Source organism: Carassius carassius, chromosome 19 (assembly GCF_963082965.1).
Source record: "Carassius carassius chromosome 19, fCarCar2.1, whole genome shotgun sequence".
Taxonomy (NCBI): Eukaryota; Metazoa; Chordata; class Actinopteri; order Cypriniformes; family Cyprinidae; genus Carassius; species Carassius carassius.
Genome location: NC_081773.1, coordinates 24,876,860 through 24,895,246, shown reverse-complemented (window position 1 = coordinate 24,895,246; position 18,387 = coordinate 24,876,860). Strand labels below are relative to the sequence as shown.

General features: G+C 34.9%; 3 protein-coding genes across 8 annotated transcripts in view; 1 reads left to right on the top strand and 2 right to left on the bottom strand.

Moving 5' to 3' along the window:
• Positions 1-11,887, top strand: part of LOC132095450 (glutaminase kidney isoform, mitochondrial-like) — a 42,053-nt gene extending 30,166 nt beyond the window's left edge. For 4 of the 6 annotated variants that reach the window (XM_059500449.1, XM_059500448.1, XM_059500447.1 and 1 more), the window contains 5 exons: positions 2,703-2,795; positions 8,761-8,822; positions 8,900-8,976; positions 9,397-9,460; positions 11,340-11,887. In XM_059500449.1, coding sequence (XP_059356432.1) covers positions 2,703-2,795; positions 8,761-8,822; positions 8,900-8,976; positions 9,397-9,460; positions 11,340-11,520 — 477 coding nt within the window. In that variant the 3' untranslated portion in view covers positions 11,521-11,887. Of the gene's footprint in view, positions 1-2,702; positions 2,796-4,792; positions 5,829-8,760; positions 8,823-8,899; positions 8,977-9,396; positions 9,461-11,339 lie in introns of those variants that run through there. The other 2 variants (XM_059500451.1, XM_059500450.1) reach the window with 2 other exon arrangements.
• A 1,094-nt stretch (positions 11,888-12,981) lies between these two features.
• LOC132095675 (signal transducer and activator of transcription 1-alpha/beta-like) lies at positions 12,982-14,824 on the bottom strand. Its single transcript, XM_059500801.1, has 6 exons — positions 14,792-14,824; positions 14,642-14,738; positions 14,486-14,541; positions 14,113-14,204; positions 13,722-13,861; positions 12,982-13,627 (listed from the first exon to the last, which is right to left on the bottom strand). Exons 1-6 carry the CDS (start codon positions 14,822-14,824, stop codon positions 13,344-13,346), a joined length of 702 nt encoding a protein of 233 aa, XP_059356784.1. The 3' UTR covers positions 12,982-13,343.
• Positions 14,825-16,255: 1,431 nt separating this feature from the next.
• LOC132095449 (signal transducer and activator of transcription 1-like) lies at positions 16,256-17,807 on the bottom strand. The gene is made up of 3 exons (XM_059500446.1): positions 17,686-17,807; positions 17,348-17,499; positions 16,256-16,433 (listed from the first exon to the last, which is right to left on the bottom strand). The coding sequence occupies exons 1-3, from the start codon at positions 17,764-17,766 to the stop codon at positions 16,271-16,273; spliced, it is 396 nt and encodes a 131-aa protein (XP_059356429.1). The 5' UTR covers positions 17,767-17,807; the 3' UTR covers positions 16,256-16,270.
• Positions 17,808-18,387: the final 580 nt, after the last annotated feature.

Genomic DNA, 18,387 nt, shown 5'->3' with positions numbered 1-18,387 from the left:
AACATTGTCAAAATATGTTCAAATTTGTAGTTTTTAATAATTTTGTTAAGCTGTATTACTTGGCCCTAGATGCATATCAGGCATGAATACAAAGAATGGGACAGAATGTTTTTAAATATGCTTTTTGTCATCTATCGCTTGTCTTATCTGTTTGCTGTAGTTTTGATTCTTTTATCATGCACTTGTGAAATGACCAGAATCTGTCTGTGTTATTTTAGGTCGTTCTGAGAAGCAGCACTTGTTAAAGTCTGAATATCAGTGCAGCCTCTCAGACCCTTGCTAAAGGTCAAGGAGTCTATAATTACTCCCCGTGTGTCCTAAGGAAATCAGTGCGGCCACAATCCATGTCTTTGACTCATTAGTGGTCCCCAGCAAAGGGGCCAGAGTTAAAAAGAACAGGGGCTTTGCCAAAAGAACAGTAACAACTGGCAGGTCAGAGGGTCAAAAGACAGGAAATGGACGCAAGATGAGACATCCAGACATTCCTGCCAACTCCCAACAAATTCAGGGAGTGTCCTAAATCAATGAACACTTTCATAGTCATAGTTTACAAGGTGAAGTAGAGTTTGAAGGTCAGCTTCAAGTGTACTGCTTATATCACAAGCTTGAGTCCACATGAAATCAAAATGAACAATCATTATTAAATGATATTACAGTATTTAATATAAATGATTCTTCACCCTGATATATGTCACAATAGGGAAGAAGAGACTTTAAAGGGTTAGTTCACCGAAAAATGAAAATGATGTCATTAATGACTCACCCTCATGTCGTTCCAAACCCGTGAGACCTCCGTTTATCTTCGGAACACAGTTTAAGATATTTTAGATTTAGTCCGAAAGCTCTCAGTCCCTCCATTGAAGCTGTGTGTACGGTATACTGTCCATGTCCAGAAAGGTAAGAAAAAAAAACATCATCAAAGTAGTCCATGTGACATCAGAGGGTCAGTTAGAATTTTTTGAAGCATCGAAAATACATTTTGGTTCAAAAATAGCAAAAACTACGACTTTATCCAGCATTGTCTTCTCTTCCGTGTCTGTTGTGTGAGAGAGAGTTCAAAACAAAGCAGTATGGATATCCGGTTCGCGAACGAATCATTCGATGTAACCGGATCTTCTTGAACCAGTTCACCAAATCGAACTGAATTTGTGTAATCCACAAATGACTTAAGCTGTTAAATTTTTTAATGTGACTGACACTCCCTCGGAGTTCAAACAAACCAATATCCTGGAGTAATGCATGCACTCAAACAGTACACTGCCTGAACTGCTGTGAAGAGAGAACTGAAGATGAACACCGAGCCGAGCTAGATAACGAACAAAAGATTGACTCGTTAAACATAAATAAATATAAATATAAAAAAGTAATTAGAATTATGATAATGTTCTGTAATAGCAAAAATATTAATAATGCATATAAATACAATACATAATAACATTATCTTAGCTTTAACACGTGCTAATTTGCTTCTCTGTTCTTAAGAAAGACTTTTAGAAAAAAAAAAAAAGAGTAAAAAAAGAGCGTACAAAAACTTTACGAACTCAAAAAATAGATATTTATTAAAAGAAAAACATTGGTTGCTTCTAACCATGAAAACACAATAATATATATATATATTTCAGGTCTTCCAGCCAATTCTATCAAACATTTACAATTAATCCAGAATGCAGCAGCAAGATAGATTTTTAATGAACTGAAAAGAATACACGTCCCACCTCTGTTTATCAATCTGCACTGGCTACCAATAGCTGCTCGCATAAAATTCAAGGCATTGATGTTTGCCTACAAAACCACCACTGGCTCTACACACCTTTACCTAAATTCATTACTTCAGACTTATGTGCCTCTAGAAGCTTGCGTTCTGCAAGTGAACGTTGCTTGATTGTGCCATCCCAAAGAAGCACAAAGACACTTTTACAGACTTTTAAATGTTCCCTCCCTCCATCTTCATCTTTTCCATCTTTATTTGACCCTCTGACTCTAGCACTCTCTATTCGAATTCTATTCTTAAAATAAAATAAAAAAAAACACTTGTCCCTTTTATACTTCCACTCTATTCATTTGCTGCTTGTTTTCTTAAAAAAAACTAGCTTTCTAATCTTTTTTATTCTGTTTTATTTTCATTTATTATACAATTAACAAAAGCCTCTAACACTAGCTTGCTCTATTCTTTTTGCATTCTATCGGTTTCCTTTTTATTTTATTTATATACACATATATATATATATATATATATATATATATCATTGCTCTTTTGTTGATTTTGATTGCTTTTATTGTACCCATTTTTAAGTCGCTTTATATATATATATATATATATATATATATATATATATATATATAATTATTGTTATTTATTTTTTTAAGTGGAACTTGTATTATTCTATGGTTTAAGATATAACCACATAATTTCCTAAACAACAACACCCTTTTAAACCTAGAAATGTCACCTTCAGAGACTATTAAAAGTGATCACATGAACTAAACCTCACTGAACCTGAGAAGTTGAATAACATTGTGAAGGAGGTTCATTTCAGCATTACCATAGTACAGAGAGTGCTTTAATGAAAGCAGGAGGCTTTTCTATGCCCTACACGCTCTCCTGTCACTAGCAGACCACCTTCAGACACTGTGTGTGTGTGTGTGTGTGTGTGTGTGTGTACCTCTCAGACTGACTCCTGTGTCTTTCTCTCCTGCTGTAGGATCTGGTGTCCTTGTTCAACTTCCACAACTACGACAACCTGAGGCACTTCGCCAAGAAGCTCGATCCTCGCAGAGAGGGAGGGGAACAGCGGGTGAGTGCCCTCTTCCATTTCCCCGACAGCCTCGCCCTCCCCACGTGTCCCATCGATGCGTTACACCACTTCTTGTATGAATGACTGCACATAATATAATTTTATCAAGACTATGAAGCTGAGAAAATACAGCAGATGAAGCTTATTTCCATGAAACAATCAATCACGCCCCCTGCAGGAGCATTTTTACACTACATGCATAGATAGGTTGCTGCTTCACGAGCCCAAAGAGTGTAGCTGTTTTTTGGCTATTTTTGATGTTAAAACAGCGAGTAAAGAGCAGCGGTTGATTCATCATCAAAGTTCTCAGCTGTGCATGGGATTCTAATTTTGCATGTCGATTGCCATTTCTTGATTTGCCATGTTTTACGCTGTTTTATCCCATTCGCTTGCTTCAGTCTGCGTTTTCAGATTTGTAATCAGAAGGCCCAGACGGAATCTGTAAACTTCTCCCACATTTTGAATAATCTGTGCAGTGGATGTAAACATGGTAAAAAGTGCATACTCTTATCCTTAGCTGGAAAAATAAATGGATTAGCTAAAATTTTTAAAATGAATATAGACCCGATTCAAAAAATACAGCAAAGCCAAATAAAAAATTGCAACAAATATTTGTTATAAAATATAGTATCATTGGCACAAGAAAATTGCAGCGATATATACCGTCCGTGGTGATGCCATTTGAGGCTTTTGAATCCAAACTATGTCATTTATTTGACTTGTGTAAACACAATGAGGGTTTTTTTTAACTAAGAATAATAATAATGCAGTTATTAATAAGCAAAGTTGTTGCTGCAAAGTAATATAATTTATTAAAAATATATTAATATAGAAGTAGTTTTATATCATCTGTATTTTTACATTACCATCTTATTCATTATTGTATATTACAATGTAATCCTAAAACTATTTTATATTATTATTATTGTTATTATATGATGTATGTGCAATTTTTATAAGCCATATTATTTATTTATTTTAATAGGAGGGCTCTCTTTGTGATACCTTCTTCAGAGACCCACAAAACTAATCTGTTCTCTGTGTTGCTCAACACAGCAGTACACCTCTGGACCCCAGGATAACCAGAGCCTTTCAAATGAGCTGGCTCTCAATGACACTGTGTGGACAAAAGTCTGGCCTACTGAGCACAATGAGACTTTATGCAGTTTATCCGGAAGAGATTTTCTCTGTTTTGATTTCTTCAGTCTGGATTCTTAGATTTATAATAAGCAGGCCCAGATGGTATCTGTATACTTTATCCGCATTTCGAAAAATCTGTGGAATGGATTTAGACATGGTAAAAGGAGTTCAACAGCTGAAAATATTCTTATGTATATCTGAAAAAATAAACAGAATTGAAATATTTAAACCTGATTAAAAAAAAAAAAACCTAGGACATGAAAAGATTGAGATTAGGCAACTCAGACTGTTTAAAAAAGTTAAAGTTGCAAGTTAAAATAAGCGAAAAAGCAATTAGAAGGCTTTTTACATATCCAAAATATGCACACAAAAAAATTCCAAGGGGTAACATTATCAAGTGGCTCAATAATAATAGTAAATATTAATTTTTTCAAATAAATATAATTTATATGCTGTTATTTATATTCATTATATTATCCAATCCAAAATAAAAAAATGTAGATTATTATTATTATTTATTTATATATATTTTTTTATTAATCTGCATGCACAGATTCCGTGTGGGCCTGGTCATCTGTTAATAACGATAATAATGACTTAAATCAGACTACTGCAGCTTAAATGAGGCATGTGCAATTTCTGTAAAAAGACCTCTTTTGGGTTTTTTGTTTTATAAAATGTTGAAAAATCTGACATTTTCCCAGCCGTGTGAATACTAGGCCTCTCTTTGTAGACTGTGTTTGTTTTTGTTGACTTCGAAATCTGTTCACAAGTCACCATATTGAACAGTGTGAGTCACACACTTTCCCTGGAGACCCCTAAAAAAACTAATCTGTTCTCTGTGTTGCTCAACACAGCAGTACTCCTTCGGACCCCTGGATTACGAGAGCCTTCAGAAAGAGCTGGTTCTCAAAGACACTATGTGGACAAAAGTCTCGCCCACTGAGTGCAATGAGGACAGCTCCACTACTGTAGTCTATAGGATGGAGAATGTCGAAGAAGGCTTCTAAAACTGATCTGACTCACCTCGGCGAGCTCTTTGACAGTATATATTTACATATTTGAGCAGTTATTTATTTTCAATGAATCTCATTCTGCGCACATGTTAGTTCTTCACCAGTCTCGGTGAATATGAATCAGTATGGTAGAGCATATGTCTATAAAGTCTTAGGACTTGGCTTGTGTTTATCTTTCTGTGCTAATGCTTAAAAGCATAGCGGAGGGTTTTATTCTTCATGTGGACTGCATGGACGTTAGCTGCAGTGGGATTTATGGTCATAGACCAGCAGGTGTTTTTTTGGTGGATGTTGAGGATTGGCTGCTGATCAGAGACTACAGGTGGTTCTGTGTTGCTCTATGATTGAATGCTGTGGTCATGCATAATGAACCGCGTCTCACCACACACAGAGTCTTCAGTGAGGCCTTTAACTTGGTGTCATGAGCATATGGACATCTTCTGAAATATTTCGTTACCAGTGACTTGGGCCGGAAAGAGTGACCTTCATTTAAAAATAAAAAATGTAATTTCTGACATTATTTATTCACCCTCACTTTGTTTTAACCTTATATGTTGCTGCTGTTTCTATGGAACATAAAAATATTTTTAAAAGAATTTTCATGACAAGGTTGTTTTTTGTTTTTTTTTAACTATATTCCATATAAAATATCGTAAAATAAATAACCATAAAAATGGTCCATCTGACTATATTTTTAAAGTCTTCTGAAGCCATATACTAGCTTTTTGTTATTATCAATCTCTTTCATTGAATAATAATGATTCCAGTCTGTTCCTAACACAAAGCTGTTACATAGTTGACCAGACAATGAAATCAATAGTACACCCAAAAATTAATATTTGGACATTTACTCTTTCTGACCCCGTATGATCAGGATGTTGTTGTTTCTTTGGAACTATTCACTATTGCTTGTCTTGGTGTCTGCGCGTCCTGAGAGGACTGTTGTAATGTGCAGTGTTTGCATCATAGAGCCGCACTAGTACTGCTCAGCAGCCACTTAAAGTCTGCTCTCAGACCGTCTTTGCAGTGTAATCAATAATGTTACAAACCTTACACTCTTCCACCTGCCCTTAGTTACACTTCTGTCTTTATATTCTCATATATTATTGCTGGAAACATTTATGCACCTTATTGACAGTTCAAAATGTTAGTTCATATCAAACTAAGCTTCGATAAGCTTCTGAAGTGGTTTTATCGGTTAAAAGATGCTGCCCTTATCAGGAATATATTAAGTATTACCTGATTTTGTTTTATATTTGTTGCAAAAATGTTTTAAATATAAATGTTCATTTTATTTTTGCATGATTTGCTTTGCTTTCACAGGCTTGTATATTTCTTGGTTTTGTTGCTTAGTTTCACAAGTTTTGTGTATTTGTATTCTAATTTTCATGTCTTGTGTTTGTGCTGCTTTAGTGGAGAAGTGTTTCTCATGCTCACTGACAGCTTTAACAGTCAAAATATGAAATATGAGTTGATTACAGTCTGGCTTGAGGAAGCAGCTAGCTCTGATTACTTGAACAGCTGTCAAATGCTTCATCACTATATTTTATCATCTGATTTTACACTGTCATAACAGTTCTGTTTATTTTCTCTTTTTTTCTCATTGTGTATTTGTCCTTTGTCTTTTTCTGTATCATTAATAAATGTATTTAATCGCATTTGTTGCCATTTTGTGTGTTTTGGAAAATGATGAAGGAATGTGTTCCTTCATCATTTTACTAGTTTGTGTTCTGAAATTCTCAAAAAATCATTCTTGTTTGCTTGAATGACAGCTTTACTTAAATTCCAGTTTGACTACACCTTGCATGAAAACCACAAAAAGCAATCACATAAAATACTTCTATAAAGGAAAACAAAGTTGCAGGGGGAACAATTTAAGCTTTGAGAAGTCATAGAAATTGATAAATTATTTGACATCTTTTATGATGCACTTAATATGAGGTATCATTTATATAAAACATTATTTTATATTGTTTTTAGAAGATTTTTTTATTGTAATTATACAAAATATACTTCGCCTAGAAGTTGGTTTTTGTGCACATTTTTTTTAATTTTCATCCACTAATGGTGCATGATTGGAAAAGTCATGTCAATTTGTTTAGCAGAAGGAGTGGGCACTTTTTCCGGATCTGCCGTCCATTGTAGCTCTGCTGCATTCTGTTGCACTTCATTGTAAGTTAAGTGTTTAGTCTGTCTGTGCAAATGCAGCTATCACAGTTCCTGTGCTGTTTATCAGTTCTCCACACATCCTGTTCTCATTGGCATGAAGTAACTGAACCTTGCATTGATCCTGTAGATCCAGGAAGAGAAATGAAACCGTACAGGGAACCTCATGGCTTAGTTAACAAGAAGTTAACATAACCACATCTCTTTCAGTCATTATTCTATTATTGTTATTAGCTTTTCCTTGTAATCCATCATTTGTTAGAAACACAGCTCTCTAGTTGTGTTGCAGTAATACCATTGTGTTCCAAATGTCTGATTTTGAGATAAATATTTTATTCGATTACCCATCATTTTGCATCTCATGTACTATCATTAGGCATGAAACTGTGTAACAATAAACACTGACTTGAATTAAATGTTCATTCAAACAGTAGTGGTTTTGAGTGTGTGTGCGTCACATGCTGATAGCACAGTGTAACTTGACACACAGATGGCATCTAATCTATCGTGCTTGCTTTCTTACATGCTGGCATGCAACAGTCTAGAAAACCTTCAAAGCAGCATAAGATGTAAACAACCTTCAAAATGACCTTCAAGCAGTTTTAAAAAACAAAGCAAGTTTGTCTAGGTCTTATGGTTGACAATCTGAAATGAACACGCACATTTCTGGAGAATAATTACACATTAGCACACAGGAATAGTGTTTGTGTGTCTATTTAAGACATTAAACTGACTTAGATGTAATTAGATTATAATTAAACACACATGCAAGGAGACTGACATTTCTCAGATAATCTTTAGGCACAAAGACACTGACAACTACCACTGTATGACTTATTTTGATGTTTGTGAAAAGGAAAGCAACAATACTTCATATATGAGATAACAGTATAATTAAAAAAAAAATGAATTTACACATTCTAAGTATTAAATCTTATTATTAAATCTAAATTAAAATGCATGGTCATTACGTTTTTTTTTTTTTTTTTTATGTAATCTTTAAGGACATTTTTCATCTAATGTTAAATACCAAGTGTTTGTGTTGTAAAACCAATCATATTTGAATTGGAACTTCTAAAAAATTCGAATTGATGGTTATGGTTGGTTTATGATCACTTTTTTGTATAAAACTTTACTAAGAATGACACGAATAGAATTTACAAAGAATCGCTTTGCAACAATATGGGAACTTTTTTATAAGTTGTATTTGTTGTCTTGAAGTTTGGGGTTTTGCTGACTAATATGAAGGGTTGCTGATGTCTTTCTGTCCATCACCAGCATTTGCCTTAAGACAGCATTTTTTGCATGGCAGTAAAATGCATGAGTTTTATTTATTTATTTATTTATGTATTTTTGCATGGCTTTGTTTGCTCATTTATATAATCAATGTATATAATACAATCAAATGTATCGTGTTGCATGGGTTCTGCCAATCCAGCTGAAATAACTTAAATTAAAGCTTTCATATTTCAATGCACTTGATAAAATTTTTCATTGTCTATCTGCTGTTTCCACTCACCAGTTCTCTATTCGTTTCATTCTGTTCGAGATAACGGAGACAGTATGGAGGCCTCTGCTTCTGCCCACCATCTGTTCATAATAACATATTTCTATTCCACAAAGGCTGTTTTCTATCATTCCAGGTGAAATCTGTCATCAACCTCCTCTTCGCTGCCTACACAGGAGATGTTTCTGCTCTCAGAAGGTACAGAGTTCTTCATTGCCTACAAGTTCTTAAGAGCATTTTTTGTTCTATCATATTTTCATCATACGTGACTGCAGGTTTGCACTGTCCTCCATGGACATGGAGCAGCGGGACTACGACTCCAGGACGGCTCTGCATGTAGCAGCCACTGAGGGTACTACACCACACATGCTGTCAGTTTAGCTTGTCACTTATTAGAAGCCAAGAACCAGTGGTGTCTGTTAGTTTGGTATCTGATTGTTTGTCGACTGGCAGTCAATGAACTGAAAGATAACAAAAAGATGACAAACAGAAACTGAGCTGTATTTTACTTGTGCATTTTGACTCAAAATGTGTATGTCCTTGTCACTAGGACATATAAATTTCGTAACGGCGCCACATGGTGGTCAAAAGTGGTAATGTTTTAAATAATCGTGATTAGCACAAGTTTTTATTTACATTATGTGTGTGCTTTGTATATTTATTATGTATATATAAATACACACAAATGCAAATATATATTTCAGAAAATGTTATGTTTATATTAATACAACCTTACAATGTGTATATTTTTTGCATTTTATTTTGATTTTAGGACATATTGAGGTTGTACGTTTTCTGTTAGAGGCCTGCAAGGTGAATCCTGTTCCCAAGGACAGGTGAGCGAATTGATTTTAGAGCAAATATTTATTTTCTTTGGCTTTTTAATTTAGAAATAGGTGATAAGAAGCCATCAGCTTTTCCATGATGGTCTTGGAAAAATTTTCAAGAATTAAAATTTTAATTGGATGTTGATAAAATCCTAAAAAGTCACGTAGAAGCCACCAAAATTGATTTCTAATAAGAATCAGTTTGAACTTTCTCTTTGTGAGTGCATTAATTCAAATGCATTTTCATATTGAATTTCAAATACAGTTACATTAATAAATACATTAAAATACATTTGGATTGTGTGCATATATAATGTGCATTTTATTATTATTATTATTATTATTATTATTGCCAATTATAAAATTGGAGATTTAAATCTCTAACATTGTAGAAAAAAAGAAGTTTTGAATTACTATTGTAAATTAATATTTTTAAACATTCATTTTATAATAGTACTGCAATAAAAACATACTTCTGTCTTAACATTAATAATAATAATAATAATAATAGTGCTGTCAAACGATTAATTGCAATCGCATCCAAAATAAGTTTTTATTTACATAATATATGTGTTTGCTCTGTATATTTATTATGTATATATAAATACACACACATCCATATATATATTTCAGAAAATGTTATGTTTATATATTAAATATATTTATTTATAATATAAATTATGTGAATATATAAATGTCAAACACATCTTACCAGTAAACATACACTCATTTTCATCCTTCTCTCCACTCTCTGAAGCAGAAGTCTCAAAACTCTGTTTAGTGTTCCTGTAGCTCAAATTGATAGAGCATTGATCTATGAAGCGCAAGGTTGGGGGTTCGATTCCCCGGGAACACATGATAGGTAAAAATTGATAGCCTGACGGCACTGTAAGTCACTTTGGATAAAAGCGTCTGCTAAATGATTAAATTAAATTAATTAAACTCATTCTTTCCAAACATCCTACTACTTGTCCACTTGATCCTATTCCATTTCATCTCCTTTAAAGCCATTTCTCCTCACTCCTTTCAACCCTAGTGGAAATGACATCTCAGGAACCGCACTCCAGTGGTTTGAGTCTTGCCTCTCAGATAGATCCTTCAAGGTATCTTGGAGAGGTGAGGTGTCCAAGTCACAACATCTAACTACTGGGGTGCCTCAGGGCTCAGTTCTTGGACCGCTTCTCTTCTCCGTCTACATGTCATTACTAGGTTCTGTCATTCAGAAACATGGCTTTTCATGTCACTACTATGCTGATGACACTCAACTCTACCTCTCTTTCCATCCTGATGATCCGATGATAGCTGCTCGCATCTCAGCTTGTCTAACAGACATTTTTTGTTGGATGACGGACCATCACCTTAAACTCAGCCTGGCTAAGACATAACTGCTTGTGGTTTCAACAAACCCATCACTTTATCAAAATTTCACCATCCAGTTAGGCTCATCAACCATAACACCTTCAAAAACAGCTAGAAACATTGGAGTTGCGATTGATAAGATTAATTTCTCAGACCATATTACTAAAACTGCCCGGTCCTGCAGATTTGTTAGCTAAAATCATCACAATTAAAAGAACCAAAGACTTAAACTACTTCAGTCTGTGTGCATTGAATTTATTTAATTTCACAATTTGAGTTGAATTACTGAAATAAATGAACTTTTCAATGACATTTTAATTTATTGAGAGGCACCTGTATATAAACAATAAATATACACAGAACACACACATATTATGCAAACAAAAACTTGTATTTTTTAGGTGGTTCATTGTTTGGCAGCACTAAATAATAATATTTATTATTATAATCATCGTCTAATATTTATACATTAATAAAACTAGAAAATATTTAGAAACCATGGAAATAAAATAACATGTATGTCCTGTAGGTGGGGCAACACACCTATAGATGAAGCGAAACACTTCGGTCATCATGAGGTGCTTGCGCTTCTAGAGGAGTACAACAGTAAATACAACCAACCGGTGACTGATGCAGATAAAGAGCAACCGGTGACTGATAAAGATAAAGAGAGCACCGAGAAAAACCTGGACGGGATGCTGGAGAAGTAACCCTTTCCACTAGCACTAGAGGATACACTTCTGGAGCAGCCCAGTGAAGGACTGCTCCATCTCAATATCAGTGTTGTGTTTTGTTTGTTTCTTTTTTTTTTTTTTTGTCAGTACATTTTTTCGTTTCACGTTGTCTCCTGTAACGTTATTTTTACATGCCTTTGTGAGACAATTGTGGCTTGTTCACAACTTCTTGTTCAGGTGTGTTTGATTAGGGTTGTGTACCCCTGGTACAGAATGATGGAATTCAGGAGCATTACAAACAGTGAGATTTGGCACGGATGCGCAAACACTCACGACACTTAAAAGCTGCTGGCCAACATATCTTCCTTTTTATGTTGAAAAGAAAAAACGGTAAGTTAGCTCAGCAGAACAGATGCAATCAGGTAGCGATTTGAACGAGGGGGTAATAATTTGGCAGGGGGTCAAAATTGGGCACAACATGTGTTAAGTCTGAGGAGGAGGGGCCAAGTGAAACAAAACCCTCTCCAATATTTTGAATTTGGATTGCAATACTTAGTTCAACCACTCGGTGTCAATGCTACATACAGCCCCTTTAAGTTTGCATGCATTTTGTATATCTGTATCACTTGTATTTTACTATACCTCATTATTTAAACATTTTAACCACTGCCAAATACATGGTTATTTTTAAGTTTTTATTCTTTAGTCTTTGTCAGATAGATGGTCTATATATATTTGTCAATGCACTCATAATTTAAATGTTTACATGCAGAGCCCCCAAGATGACTGCATTTTGAGAAAGTACACAATGGTATAAAAATTACATTATAAACACCATTTAATTTAAATCCTCAACACCAGCTTAATCATTATTGGGTATAATTTAAAAACTCCTTTATTTATGAATACTCATTATTATAAATTAAAGACACTGTGCAATCCATCTGTGCGTTTACGTACATTTTATGAAGTGTTAAATTACTGTAAATGTAGTTTATTGTTAGACATTTGTTTTAGCAGTGGAAAAAATGTCAAACCTCTTCACTCTTCTAACACTTGAAGAAAGTCATTTAGACGAAACTGAAGTTTGTGTAAAAGTAAATGAATGTAAACTGTTTTAAAGACACTTCAGCACTATTCAGTACTCTTTGACGCTAAGATTTCTTGCAAATATCTGTTAGACTGTATCTGACTCGAGTTGGCGTGTGTACATGTGCAGTTATAGCAATGGTATATAAAGATTCATCTTTGATGTGCAATAATGAATAAAATTGTGTTAGTAATTAAAAGGGTGAAATTTTACTTATACATTATACATGCAATGGACAAAACACTGAAATTCTGACTGGAACAAAAAATTCTGACTGGAACAAAACTCAAAAGTAATGACACTAAAATCTCAACTATCAGCACAAATCATGTTCAAAGTGAAACAGTGTAGGATGAGTTATACATAAAAATATAATACTAACCATGAGCAACACTACCAGTATACATTTGCATTTCTAACCTCATTCTCATTTAAAAACTTAAATCCTCTAGATCTGATGAGTCTGACAGATCAAGGTCAATCACATCCAACCCGTGGTCTTCATTGACATGCTGTTGTACCATTCTGGATTTGGTCTTCATTTATCCCTCCTACATCTAAAAGAGAACAGATTTTTACTGTATCCCAAATGTCTTGATGGTATGCAAATACCAGGACAAAAGCACAAACATATAAGAAGAGATGCATGTAATACAGCATTTTCCACTTTATTATTTGGTAATTTTTTTTGTGCATTGTTTCCTTTGCTTATGGGATTTCCTAATGGGATGAACTGGGAAATTATGTCTTAGTAAAACTAACTCTTATCTTATTTTATTGTGTAAGTTAGTTCAACTTTCAGCTCAATGGTCAATAATGGCTCATTATTAAATGCATAAATGTGAATGTAAAAGTCTTTACTGTCAGATGCACTGGTATAGTAGCGACCAAAGGCAACGTCTCGTGGGATGTCTGGGTAAAGGTAGACGAGGGGATTCACTGGATCCTTCTCTCCATCAGTGACGGTATAGTCAAGGATGATGTTCGGTAAAGAGATGTTGTTCAGATCTCTTCTAGTGTAAGAGTTTGTTGAATGCACCACAGGTTCACCACCTGTGCTGACATGATAATCTCATAAGAGATTTTACAGACACACCTAGATAGTTATCACAACATGAAATATTCCTGTTCAAACAAATATACAAACCATCCTTTGAACGATCCACCCATGTGATGATGATTCCTCCACATTGAGAGTTTACACTGAAGTGCAGAAGGAAAGTGCCAGGGAGTTTTTCACTCAATAAAGCCTTCTCGCTCTCCTTACTCAAAAACCCCATAATGTACCTGTACACAGTGAATGTACGGTTGTCCCATGTGACTCATGCACTATAGTCCAAGTCTACTGAGGCCATACAACAGCTTTTGCTTGAATCCTAAAATTTAAGCCTCCTCTCAAATCTTGAACTCTTTAAAAATCTGCCATCTCGTGAGCCGGTTTTCATGTTAAGTGATTTGAAAAATGGCATTGGCTTTCACATGAATGACACAATGGCACCATTCAGATGGTGAAGGTTAAACCCCTTCAGATTTCTTACCCATCATTCCAAATGTTGGGCACATATTTTTCAGTAAGGTCCAGATGTTCGTATATCCACTGCCAGAATGAATCACCAGACTCGGCAGACGCCTAGATGAAAACACAAAAATTATTCAAAACAATATAGTGTGATAATAAAAAAAATACTGCTTTCATTATCTCATTAATCATGTTTTTTCACAGCACAAAGAATCACATCTACTATAAAAGTATTTAATGTCTGCGCTTTGCAGTATCATGTTCTTCTCACTAAGTTTTGTTTTAGCAGTAAACCGTGTGGTGACACACAAAAGGAACAAACAAAAGCGAGGTTGTTCAGGAAAGCGAAAGCAACTTTCCTGCCTTAGTTTCAATCATTTATATAAACTCACTTTATAAAATGTATTCCAATGGATGAGTCCTTCCGGGTTACCTTGGGCTTCTCGACCTTAAACGTTTTTTTTTTTTAAAAAGTGTTCTGTTCATTTAATTATGAGCATTTATGCAGTCCCATTTCAAGAGGTAAAAGAAAGCACAAACAAACACACCAAGAACTTTGTCGGCCAGCGTTCTCAGCTGCTCAGAGTTCAGCGCTCGTTTAGTGGCCCATTTAACAGGTGGAGGATTCAAGAAGAAGAACAGATTCTGAGAGAAAGTGTGAGATGGACAGCAAGAGTCAAAACAGACCACTGACCAACATCAGCACAGGAAGACGTGATCTGTTTGAACATATTATCCGATGTTGCAGTTCAGAAAGAATTTAATGTTGTACCTTTGTCTCAGATAAACACTGTATTCAGAAAGTCCACTTTAAGCAGAAACTTTAGCTGCGTGTCACAGGTGATTAAGTGCAGCTCCTCAAACATATTGAGTGAAAACTGGAAAAAAAGAAAGCTACTTAATAATAGCAATAACCAGTAGTTCACTTTAAGTGACTTTTGTTTATCATTTTGTTCTACCTCTTTACTTCTAAGGGTCTCATCTCCCTTGCAGTCTGTGGAAATCAAGAAAAATCAAGTAAGTAATTATAAATGGTCATTTATTTATTATATATTGTACTGTTTAAGTGTTTATCATCACCAGATGACGGAAATCAGCAGCTAGACATCCACTAGATTCATCCAAGGTCATAACTTTGTTAACAGTACCTAAGAGAAAGAATTTTCTACATCTAGGACATAACACAATGTGTTGTATCAGTGAGGACCTCTGACATCCATAAAAAAATGAAATGTATTGCTCTATATATGTATTTGAAATTATGAGCTAATTCAGTAATTGCAATTAGCATTCATCTGTGCTCTTTGGGTTAATGTAATATGTTACATACCCTTTCACTTGATCCATCTCAGAAAAACCTCTAAATGAGAAAAATATCCATGAAAAAAATATACACAAAAACAAAGGTCAATATATATAATAGTGATTTATTTCACTAATTCCATTCAAAAAGTGAAGCTTGTATATTATATTCATTCATTACACACAGACTGATATATTTCAAATGTTTATTTCTTTTAATTTTGATGATTATAACTGACAACTAAGGAAAATCCCAAGTTCACTATCTCCGAAAATTTGAATATTGTGAAAAGGTTCAGTATTGAAGACACCTTGTGCCACACTGTAATCAGCTAATTAACTCAAAACACCTGCAAAAGCCCTTAAATGGTCTCCCAGTCTAGTTCTGTTGTACACACAATCATGGGGAAGACTGCTGACTTGACGTATGAATCAGGATTTCTGCATCCAAATTTTGTTTTTGGTTGAGAGTTGAGAGTTCATTTCAGAAAGTTTGACTAGTAGTCTAGTATCGTAAAGCACAATTAAAGCAATGACAATTGATGTCTATGAAAATGACTGCCAATACAGTGTCTGTTGATAAAATACTAAAATCTCTGAAACCCACCTGATCTTTACACAGAACTGAACTCCTTTTCTTATCACCAAGGGTCTCCGGCGATACAATTGCATACAAGGCTGTCCCAAGAGAACTGAAAAACAGATCACATCAGATGTCATGTCTGTTTTCTTTTAGAAGTAACAAACCACAAAATACATTTTAATTTCCCAATGAACCCACAAATACTCTATCGACAACCAAATGTTTTTTTTTCCACAGCTTGTGCTCTACATATAAAAACACAGAAATGTATGAACAGATAAAGCATTGCGTCTCACTTTAATACAAGGTTTTTGAAGAGTGCAAGGGCCTGGTCATCTAGCTGGCTCTTGCCCAGAGTGAGGGGGTCGTTGTTGTAGGTGAATTTCTGCACCAATTCATGAACTTTCTTCAGCTGCTGACGGATCTGTTGAAGACACTCTGCCAAAACCGAGAACTTTAAGAGCAATTAGATCATAATTACAAATAATTCACAATAACTCACATAACACAAGACAACATGTTCTGGGCCATGTTTAAATAAATAACCAAATAAAAACAAATGCAAACAGAGTATCTTTATATAATCCAGCATCACTCTGATACACACACATAACTTCATCAGATTTTTAATGAAGTTAATAAATGACCAAGTACTGTATTCACTGATAACGATTTAAAAAGACATACATTTATTAATTAATTTAATTTCTGTACTACTTCAAGTACGAAAATTATTTAAAAAATTATTTTAATGAATGAAATCAATATTTAAACCTATAAGTTGTTTAAAAAAAAAACAAAAAAGCAAACTCTGATTTCTGATGTTGTTGTTGTTGCAGTGGTGAGCCCGATCGAAACACTGAATCACTGAGTCAGTTGAGAGTCGAATTAGTTCGATAACTGAATGAATCATGAATCATGGCAACGATGGTGCTTTTTGGAAACGATGCCCAGCTCGGTTGCGTGAACTGAATCATTGAAAAGAATCAAAACAAAATTATTAAAGCTACTTCTGTCATGGAATATCGATGCGCCTGCCACATATATCTACTGCTGATTTTCTGTGAATAGAACGACGTAATTTCGGTCAGATGTTTACAAAACGCTTATTTAATAATATTTGGAATAAAGGGCACGAGTTATACTACTCTTTACAATTTTGAAGCTTGACAGACCAGCCTTCAATCAATGTCATGATTTTGTGACTAACTTTTGGATGTGAATGTCCTTCAGAATTTCCAGTTTTTCAAAACATGAGAGTGGGTAAATGATATAAAAACATTAGCATTATAATAAATGTTCTTTTTTTGTTTGTCTTCATTAGGTTATTTTCTGTCCAGGAGTAGTGTCAACAGCCAGAGGTTCTCACCAGCTCTGCAGCTGCTTCAGACAAGTGTTGTGTGGCCCGCCGATACAAACCATCTGCTGTCTCTTCTTCCACTCAGGTAACTCTTCTGATATGAGTGTGAGCTGGATCTGCTCGGCTACAGTCAGTGCATAAGCAGTTTCTTTCATCACCATCTGCACACACAACACGTTTATACAGGATGCTATCACAACCACTGTTCCTATATACTGTACTACAGATCAGTAGATAGCTGCTACACTACACTGAAAAAAACTGCCGCATCGACCACATTCTTACAGATATTCATATTCACGAGGTCACACTCGCAAACAACTCTGCAAGTGTGTTTACATACCTACCTCTCTTTTTATGTGTAGGTCAGTAAACATTTGTCCAGTGGCCATTTCCTCCTGTTGACTCTCTTTTGTTGTATGACACATTGTTCCAGCCTCGACTGAAAATATGGAGAATAATGTCCACAAAACTGTAAAAATAAATCTTAAAAATGTAAGTCTTTCATATTTCAAGTGCCCCATATTCTAATACATTTAGATAGACAGGTTGATAGGAAGGTTGTTGGTTCAATCCCCGGCTCCACCTGACCAAGTGTCGAGGTGTCCTTGAGCAAGACACCTGACCCCAGCTGCTCCCGACGAGCTGGATGGCGTCTTGCATGGCTGACATCGCAGTCGGTGTGTGAATGAGTGTGTGAATGGGTGAATGTGAGGCAACTTGTAAAGCGCTTTGGATGGCCATGTGGTCTGTTGAAAGCGCTATATAAATGCAGTTTATATAAGTTACTTTACTAGTAACTTACACTCCACGGCTAACCTGCTCCAGGGCAGATTATGTTCTGGGTTAGAGATCTCAAACTGAAGTTGGACCAATCAGATGTGAGAAAAGTGACACGTATGACACAAAGTCACTCCAGTTTATCTTGTTTATCTTAAAAAAAAATAATAATAATAATAAAACAAAATAGAAGGAGTCTGGCTTTAATAATAATTACTGAGTCATTTTATGATTTACATAATTTTTTGTGATTTATATTTTTATTATTA